The sequence below is a fragment of the Poecilia reticulata genome, linkage group LG5 (assembly GCF_000633615.1).
Source record: "Poecilia reticulata strain Guanapo linkage group LG5, Guppy_female_1.0+MT, whole genome shotgun sequence".
Taxonomy (NCBI): Eukaryota; Metazoa; Chordata; class Actinopteri; order Cyprinodontiformes; family Poeciliidae; genus Poecilia; species Poecilia reticulata.
The window spans coordinates 13,359,963-13,370,182 of record NC_024335.1 but is presented as its reverse complement, the minus strand read 5'-3'; the positions used below and the strand labels follow the sequence as shown (position 1 = coordinate 13,370,182).

The window sequence follows — 10,220 nt, the reverse complement described above, 5'->3', positions numbered from 1 at the left end:
TGCAGTTTCATGTTCACTAATTGCTGCTGGTTAGTCTGAGGGAACTGACTGGGGGAGTCGTAGGGGCTGGATGCTCTGTAATGTGGAAGCTTGGAAAACACGCCTTTTGAATACCTCATAGTTTATATGGTTTAGGTCAGATGAGTTTGTTGGGCAATCAAGTGATGGTAYGATCAATAAAACAGGTATAGGCACATTTGGCAGTGGTACACACCTGCCAARTCCGGCAGGTAAAATGTGAACTCTAAGCTTTCAGGAAAGATGGCTGCACTGACTTTATAATCCAGGAAACACAGTGGACCCACACCATGTCTGATTAAAAAAAAAAAAAAAAAGTGTAGATGAGGCATTTCATCTTTTTTAAATACTGGACATAAACAAACATATTGCAAAAATATCAAGAGATTAAAAATTAAGGATGAAATTGAATTCCTGGAATCCACACTTGTTGCTTGAGGATGGTGTTCTTTAATCAAAGAAATTACTGCAGCCAATTTAAACTGGATGACTAGCCTTCATTAACCTCATTTGGGCCATTAAACATATAGGCTAATTATGAAGTTTAAATAAGTTTTAATAGCCATACTATTCTTTCAACAAGACATTCCTGGGGCTTGTTTTATCTCGCTGGTTTGTGTTATTGTGACTTACTGGTTACCTTAACATGAGACTGCAGATCAAATTGAGGTAACTGGACTTAATAGCTCTTACGAAGAGCAATAAAGCCAAGTGATCCTGTTTTAAATCACCTTTTATATTTCAACATGAGCTTTTCTATTGAGATTCTTTGAATATATTAATAAAACAACCCTTGGAAATGTTTTCAAGGGATGACAAGAGCACAGCTGGGGACTTCCTTACGTGTGCAATTGTGTCATTATAATTTCAGCTGTAGGGCTGCGGTATGCCGGTATGTAAGGATAGTATTTGTTGTTTTTATCGGGGAAAAAAAAACTCCAACGGAAATAAATCGGCTTAATGGGCAGAATTAGAAGGGTCTGAATCCAGGGGAGGATTAAGGAAAATTGTGTGAAATAAAAGAGCGAGTGATCAGGAATGACTGTGCGCCTGTGTGGAGGGCGGGAGGAGAGGAGAGAAAGTGAGCGAGGGAGAGAAGGAGAGAGGCACACGTTTTCATCCAAACCTCTGTTTTTCCACAGCCTATCGCTTTGTGGCTCAGCTCAGTTCCCTATTGTTTAATCTCTTAGAACAGGACAGGGGGAAAAAAAAAAAAACCCAGCTCCGCTTGTTTATAAACGGATGCAGTGAGACATTTTTTTTTTTAAATCTGATGCGCGGTGTTCTTGGCTCTGAATGCTGCATCCTTTGTCAACTTCTCCGATTTCCCCACTTAGACTTGAGCTGCATCATGAATAGTTTGGGGACATCTTTCCATCGTATACCTCTGGAATGCTCGGGATTACACGGCCGAAACCAGGAGAGCATGTAAACGCAGATGGAGTTTGGGATTTATTGCAAAATAAGGGAAAGATGACCGTCTTCTCGTTGTGCTTGCTCCTGTGCGCAGATCTGCTGGATTTAGCCGTCGGTAAGTCTGACCCTGTCATATCTTCTTCTCTCTCTCTCTCTCACAGCGGGAGCCTCTCGCGTCCCTCCTATCTGTGCCTGGGCTGTTAACAATAGCAAAACTGTGAAAAGAGTTGAGGGTTTTTCATATGTGCAAGTGGAACATGGCTCCTAACTGGCTATGAACCGGACAGCCGGATGGAGGCGATCGGTGCCACGCTTTCCTCATGCCAACTTTCCCCGCCATCAGCGCCAAGCGAGTGTTGAAAGAGCGAAATCAATGAATAATGGTCGGATTCAGCTCAGGCTGTAGATGAGCGAGGTCGATGAGCCTTGAAGGAAACGCAAGTAAAGCGGCGGCGGCAGGCCTGATTATATGTTCCAAGACTTGATACATCTGCGCTCACCATCACAACCACGCATGACAGCACCTACTTTTGAAAATGGTGCAACTATAGAAACACATGCAGAAGAGCACACGGCGATGTGCCCTGTAAGCACCAGGTTAAAGCTCAACAGATCTGAAAGTTGTTGTATTGAAAGGCATTTAAAAGCGCTGCATTATGAGCATCTATCTGCCTTCAGCTCGACGTGCGCTGAGTTGTGGTGCTTCTGTGTCGCGCGCGTCTTAACCTCCGACGGTATGTTTTTATCAGAGGAGGGGAAAGCGACGTTTATGTTTTAATTGGTATAAAGTAGTAGAATAATAGCCTTAGTTTACAGAGTAATAAAAACGGACTCATTTTGACAGGAGAATGAAACGCTCCAAGCTTCTTCCTGTGCGGTCAGAAATTTAAACATGTCCCTTAAATCGCTTGCTCTGTTTCGGCTTTTGACAGCAGCGTCTTGCCCCTTGCATTCTCTCTGCAAGCATTCAGAAGCACTTTATCCTATTTCAACAAAAAAAAGAAAGAAAAAAAAGTTAGGGTTCCTCTAATTCAAGTGAGGTTCAGATACAGTGTGCTGTGTAAATGCAGTGTGTTCTTTGAAGGACTTCAGAGGAGAGTTCACTCCTGTCTACAAAAAAAAAAAAAAAGCACCACTAGAGCAGCCAGGCTCATTTGTTAATCTGTTGTTGGTGTGCATTTGTTTTGAAGTTTTTATGATGCCTCTGATCCATATTGAAAATCGTTCAGTTGATCTTTCTACGATGTTGAAAATCACACATATCAGACCCTTTGCTGAGAGAATAATGAAGTGCACACAGGTGCTGTGTTCTGCCTGTACTTAGGATTAGTGCACCTCAGCAATGCAATCACAGTGATTTCAAACGGCTTAAACTGTTAAGTGACTGTGACATTTAAATGCAGTTGTAACTGTAAGACAACAATGAGAGGCAGTATTATAATGTCTGGTATAACAACATATTGTTTAACAACAGAAGCACCCTAATATTTCACCTAGGATTTTCCCCCTTTTTATCCTGTTTTGTTCCTAATATGATATGTGATTTAAAGCAGTTTTTACACAAAGTTTTCTTCTATGGGTTTTGTTTTATGGACATTAAGATCAGTATCTATTAGTGAATTAATATTTCACCTCGGGACAATATTCAAACTAAGGTCAATGTCTTCACCCTTATCTTTATCTAAACTGCCACACATGTTTAATTAATCCCATGAATCTATCAAAAAACCCCAAAAAAAACAATTATTCATAATTCACTGATACTTATTTTATAATCTTACTTGCAGTCCACAAGGTGTTGCCGTTTTTCAACTTTGGGCTTTTTTCCTTCTATCCATTTATTGTTTCTACATGATACGTGCTTGTTTCCAGCAGTCATTGGGAGGGAGTCAGGGAACACCCTGGACAGTTTGCCAGTCTGACCCAGGGCAACACAAATACATACAGGACCAACAACCACACACCCACACAAAGTTCCCTAAGTGTGTGTTTTTAGAGAAAAATAAGTATCAGTCATTAAAGTTACTTTAACTTAGGGAACTTAGGTAACTGACTTCCCTAAGTTATTTTAGGGAACGTTAAAGAGACCAATGAATAGTCATAGTTTTGTACTATGGGAGTAGGTTGGAGTACCCTGAGGGAGAACATGAAACTGGGAGAGCCCTACAGTCAGAATAGAGCTCAAATACTCTGAGCCCTACTTTGTGTGCCCCCAAGTCCCGAGCGGACATGTGGAATTACTCATTGAGTGAATAGTATGAGGATTAATAATGAAGAGTATGGTCTGGAACAGCTTTTTAGGAAATGTGGCCTTGGATACTTGATGATTCAGCTGACCCTAACCCATCACAATTGACCTGAATTGATCAGAGAACTTTGTAAAAACTGAAAATTGGTTCTAAGAGTCCTGACCTTTTTTTACAATGAGATCTAGTGTCTGAAGCAGATCCTGAACCTGAGAAAGAAATTCTCATGTCATTTGGCAATGATTCTGTAATAAAGTCGCAGAGACCAGTCTACTGCTCAGGCATTTATTTATGTTTTATGGGTTTTTCTTAAAAATCTACTCTTAAGCAGAAGGCAGAAGAAAAAGAAGTAACTGTCTTTAGAAAGTTATATCATAATATGGATAATAAACTTGGAAAAAATAGTGCAATATATATTTTTTTATTTTTTTCGTCATAAGGTTCAGATATCCAAGAACACAAATTTGCTTGATATTTAATGTCACGCAAAATTTAATTGTGGTGTTGTAAAAAATACTGTTGGAGATTAGCTCTAGGTCATGTTCTCTGCAGAGGAAAAATAAATAATAGTGCTTTAAGAAAGTTAAACACTTTTTCTGATTTTATATTTAAAACATTTATTAACTTGTTTCATCTTGAAGGTCCATTTAAACAAAATGTAGATTCTGATTTGTTAAACAAAATGTGTTGTAAAGAATGTTGTTTGATGTACACTCATTGAAATAAATCATTGTAAAGCAGCTTTCAGGGAAAAAATCAAAACAATAAAATGGTAATTTTCTATATTGAGAAAGAAAAGAAACTTGAGTTGTTTCTATCCTCTGTGCAAACTCCAGCAACTTTCAAAGACAAAACTTAAATAAATAAAATAGACATTATGTTTGCTTAAAAAAATATCCAATTAGGAGAGTGCTGTCTCAGCGCTGCCAATCTGTTCTTTGACCTGGGTCAGATATTATGCTGTACAGGCGTTGTTTTCGGCGTGGGGGGCTTAGCACTTGCTCTCATCTCAGATTGTAAAGCTTTACATTGTGCGTGATCTAGCAGGTGCGACTGGTTCAGGTGGTAAAACAGATGGAACTTATTTTGAACATGTGCTCAACACAATTTGCAGTGCATGCTACTTTTTATGTGTGACTTTAAATAGCCAAAATTTGGTACTTAACAACAATGTCCGCTGTGTTGTCTTGTCTACCTGTTACCTAAAGTAAGAGGCAACAGTTGCACAGTCATTATCCATTTGCGCGCCTGCCTGCTGCTGCTGTGCTGTATGTGTCAACCTAACTCTGCGTCACCCAATTTCACCCACATGATTGGCCAGCAACTTTTGATTTTGTGTAAATCAAAAGTCTGTATTAACTCTTTCTCATATGTCTATTGAGAAAAACTTATTTTGTGGTATATATTGTTAGCTAACGTCTCAGTCTTTGGTTTCTTAGGGTAAATCTCTGTCATCACATAATGCAGTCTTTACACTGCATTTTTAAATGGCTACAGTTATAGCATATAATAAAGAACCTTAAATATTATTTAATACTTTCCATAACTTATTTTTGTCACTTATATTTTCTGATTTGTTGAGTTTATCTGTAACTTTGTACTGATACATTCTTTTTCTTCTCTTGCACACTTGSAACAGTCTTTCCGTACATAGCCAGTCATATTGCTTAACATGTTCTTCCATGTCTCTTGCAGTATATATTTCTTGTATATATACTAAACAAGATACTGCAAGAAGTGCATTTCTTGCAGTATCTTGTTTAGTATGTTACATATTTGTAGCAGTCCAGTGTCATGTTGTATTTCAAAATTGGGATAAGACAGCTTGCCTGGCTCTCACAGAAGACAACAAAATCATGTTGATGTCTGTAGTTGCCTGGCAACTTCACACTCATACAAAGCCTTTAGAAAATAATTTACTGGTTTTGGCCCAAAAAAATGCAGCTATACTACGTTAATATGTTGGATGTAACATCGGAATAGAAAGCAGTAAAATACTGTGTTTTTGTTTACAAAAGGGATATTACTAGAGTCAAAACAAGTGGTTAAGTAGAATTTTTGCAGCGTGTCAAAAAATTCACACAAGTTTAAACCTTAAGGTGTTTTCACTTGTTGGCTGTCACATGGAAGAAGACTTATTTCAAGAAGATTTTTTTCAGAGTGAAAATAGCATACATTTTGGAAACCCGTAGGTTTTACCATTGCCATTTAGCATTTTCATGTTCAGTACGTATTCCAAGGAAGCTTCCATTAAAAATCCATGTGACCACTTGTAMCCCGACCTCAAATTCAGTGGGAATACAGACTGGGCCTTTTCCCTCCAAAGTTTAATGTGACAAGCAGGTTTTTAATACACTAAATTAAATCCAAAGTTATTGTTTGTTATTCTTATGTACCAAAGTAATTTGTCTGAACAAAAGATATTTTAACCCATAAAAAACATTTGAAAAACGCCATGTGCGGTGTATGTTGGATTTGTAAATAATATCTGTGGCAGAATGTTTTTATGGTCTAATGAAACCAAATGTAAACTTTATGGACATAATTGTAAAAATATTTCTGGCACAAAACAACAACACAGGGCATCACTGAAAAAAGAAAAAAAGTATTTCCTCCATCATGACAAAACCACTTATTCCAAACAAAGAAACCTCCGGTTTATGAAATTGCCACCATCCTGTTTGACTGTAGTTTCACAACTGGATGTCTCTTTACTTGGATGACGGTAGGAGTTTTGTCATGATGGAGGGAATAATGAACTGTTCCTTATAGCATTCACTTTGACCTCTCGACCTTGATTTGAACGGTAGAAGACTAACGATTAAGAGGGATTCCATTTTTCAGAGTGAGCCAAGCATACATTCAAATTGGAAAGGTCTAGCTGGAGTCCACAACTTAATCTGGCAGAAAATCTTTAGGGTCAGTTTAAGAGGACTGTGGACGAAATAATTAAAATCTGATGTATTTAGAAACCATTGCAAATTAAAGCGAGCACATTTTGCCAATTCAAGATGTTCAAAGTCTCTTACCATTGAAAACGGAATTAAATTGAATTCCAATCTGTTTTAACAAAGTTCCAGTTCATGTGTACTCTTATATATCTCATTTACTTAAAACATCAAAATTGTCTCTCATTGGTGTAGTTGTGGGACAAAAATAATTTCTCCTGAACACCAGGCCTGAGTGAAACTATTTTGCACAAAGCTATGTGTAAGGTGGATGCTGGGTCAGAAGTTTGTGGGTGTATTTTAAGCAAAAAATGTGCTTAGGCAGCAATACTGTTATTTTGCCTCAACTAGTCTGCTTCCTTAATCCTGGTTCGGCTGCACTAATACTTTTGAGGGACATTTGTCATACACGATGAGGAATTATGTACACTTGTATGATCCTTCACAAAATATTTACAAAGATTGTGAGATGGCTAAAAACTCCTGGATGGAACTTTAAAGTTTCAAAGTTGTTGTCCACAGTGGAGGCTGTCTGCAGAAAGGTGTGACGTTTTCTCCTTGACCGTTTTGTTACCAGCATGATGTATGCCACGACGTCCTTAAACCATGTGACACCAGGTCACATGGTTTTCAACCAGATTTTTCTAACATTTTTATTTATTAAGCATTTCTATTAAAGACTATAATTGTAGTATGAACGTTTCATAAAAGACATCTTTTTAATCAGTCAGCATGTTCATCATCGAAGTTACCCCTGTGCTGAAATTTATGACACATTTAAAGATCTGTGTGATCTACATGCATCTTAAGCATATCGATGCTTACGATGAGTTTGTCTAAAATAGAAATATTTGTGTACAGTTGAGAAACTGATATTTTGAGAAATATTGAGAGAGAAGCTCAATTTTTGGGTGCCCCTAATAGCTTTGTGTTCTAGAAGCCAGAATAACAATGGGGCTCTTTGACTATTTTGATTCTTTGGGCAAGATTTGTCCTCAGCCAAATTCCGATCCTGTACTGAAATGGTAAACAATATCCCCCCAAAAAACATGCTGTCAGTATTTTGTGAGGGGGTTGGTATTGTCATCATTATCGCCACCTACCTCCGCAGAATGGTTTTTTTTGCCCGAGTTTTTGCTTCTTTTTAGACAGATATTTTCTGCACAGAGGAAAAATATGTCTAAAAATATATTTGAAGTAGTATGGTCAGGATAAACTTCTTTATTGCAAAGTATTCAAGATGAATGCAGTTTTCAATTGTTGTGAAATTACTATATTCATATGAAATTATTTTGTATTCCAGTGAAAAAGGTTATGTTAATGACATCTCATATCTGAGTGAGTGCAAAAAATCATTAGCGTCCCAGATTTTATTATTATTTATAAAAGATCAAAACATACATGACTTATCTTAATGCAATAGATTGTACAACTTAGATTTGGCAAAGGGGGTTTCAGTGTTTTTAAAATATTTAAACTATTTCTGAAAGTGCAGCCAATTAGTTGTGAAAGCAGACCATGTAAAATCTGATCATCCTCTCCATGTTTATTAATGCCTTTGTACAATCAATAACATTCAAGGTCATGATTTTTTAAATATATATATATATACAGGTTTTATGTTGCTACGATGTTACCGGCATACAAGATTTTCTATTTAGTAAAATTGCTGCACAGAGCCTTAGAGATTTCTCCAAGAGACAAAAATGTAATTTGCAGGGTTCAAAAAATGAAATGAAATTATATAAAATTGCTGCTTTTTGAAACTGTTTTCCTCTTTACAAATGCAGCCGGCTTTCTATTTAACTAACATCTATCTCAGGCGTAGATTTTGGTTAAGTATTTTTCTTTCATTGGCCATGTCTTTTTTTACTTACATTTTTTTATTATCAGTAAGCAGCTCTTTAAAAATGCCTGGAAATAGACTAAAAACTATTTTTGAGATGATCAAAATAGAAAACATTCGACCCAAAAACTTAGGAAACTATAACTTTCTTTCATAAAGACAAACATTTGAAACTCTTTTCTACTTTGTTTTTATTAAAAATACAGAATGATTAATTTGTTATTCAGCAGGCAATCTGTGCACCACAAATAAAATGTTAAATAAATCTGAATGAATAATTTCATTTTAAGTTTTTGGTTGTTGCATTTAGACAAGATTGCATGTGATCTACACTTAAGCTGCTTTCTCTTTTTTGTACATTGTGTATCTTTGTGAGCAAGTTTATTTAAAGCCCATCTGTTAAGGGATGCAGGAAAAGGTCTTGCTTCACATGGCAGCACTGTAGGTTGGTTTGCAGATGGTGTATCATGACGATGTTGATAGATTAAAGAAGCCCTGGATCTAGGTTAGACTTCCGGTGGAGTGTGGCAATCTGCTATTGACGACTGGTCCTGACTCACCGGATGTTGGAAGAGACACTCGCTGTGGTGTGGGTTGTAGTTAGGCCACGATCTAACAATAATCAAGCTTTGCATTACACTGCAGCTTTCAGGAGTTACATAAAGTGATTATCCACAGATTTAGAACCCATTTTTTTTCAGGTCTTCTATTGTGTCTTTGGTCAGACGTTGTGGCTGCATAAATAGTCTTATACATCCTTGTATATTGCTCTGATACGACAAGCAAGTGGTCGACTCTGCTAAAGTATACTAAAACCCCCAAGTGCAATATAACTGATTTATTTATCGATTTCTCCTCATTCTTTTTCACTTGTGCATTTTCTCACATTTGGGGAATGCTTTGCAGCAGGAAGTACCAATTGCACCTAAACCTTGTGATTTATCCAGACAATTCTGCATTTACAGAAAAAGAGCTAAAAGAGGATAGTGAAGGTCACTATTTCAGATTGATGTCCCACACATGTTGAATGTACTGTGACAGAAATTAGAATATTTATTCAATTAAAAGATCACTTGTATGCATCCTAATGCCTAAAAAGGAAAAACAAAATGTTTTAAATCTTGAGCTAGTCTAAATATTATCTGCATGTGTCTTCTGCTACAATCACCTTCAATTGAAGCGTGACTTCTGTTTTTATCACCTTTTGTCTGGATCCTTTTTACCTTAAAATCCCATTTAATGTAATAAAAGACCCAGATTAAAACTTGAGCAAGTCAGTGACCCAGAAATGACGGCTTTTGTAATTGTACTTCAGACAGGGTAGTGCAGGCAAAATGAAAATCATGATAAAAATGAAATAGCCTTGACAAGAAAAAAAATCTGAATAACCTGAAATTGTCTCTGCGGTTTCATTCAACTCATTCAGTACATTTTCTGACCATCACTATGAGTGTGACTATATGTAAACATGATTTTTTTTGTTTACGTTAAATGACATGACAGGACACAAAGATCTGATATTTAAATTCTATTTGATCATTACTCTAACATGGCCTCCACTTTTTGCATCGTGGAGCAGAGAATATTGCTATCTTGTGTTTTATCTCTCTCTCTCTCTCCATCATATTCAATAAATTTTGAGTTCTGATGAGACTTATGGATTTGAAGTACCTTTTAAAAATAGCAGCCTTAAGCAGGTATTAAAAATACTCATTGAGCCTACATTTCTGTATTAAAAAAAAAAAA

The 10,220-nt window shown here is 36.7% G+C and overlaps 1 protein-coding gene across 1 annotated transcript in view; it reads left to right on the top strand.

Annotated features, from left to right (window-relative positions):
• The first annotated feature begins 1,097 nt into the window (after nt 1-1,097).
• The window catches only part of igsf21a (immunoglobin superfamily, member 21a), a 209,594-nt gene continuing 200,471 nt past the window's right edge, over nt 1,098-10,220 (top strand). The window contains exon 1 of the mRNA XM_008409119.2: nt 1,098-1,549. Coding sequence (XP_008407341.1) covers nt 1,411-1,549 — 139 coding nt within the window. The 5' untranslated portion in view covers nt 1,098-1,410. The remainder of the gene's footprint in view (nt 1,550-10,220) is intronic.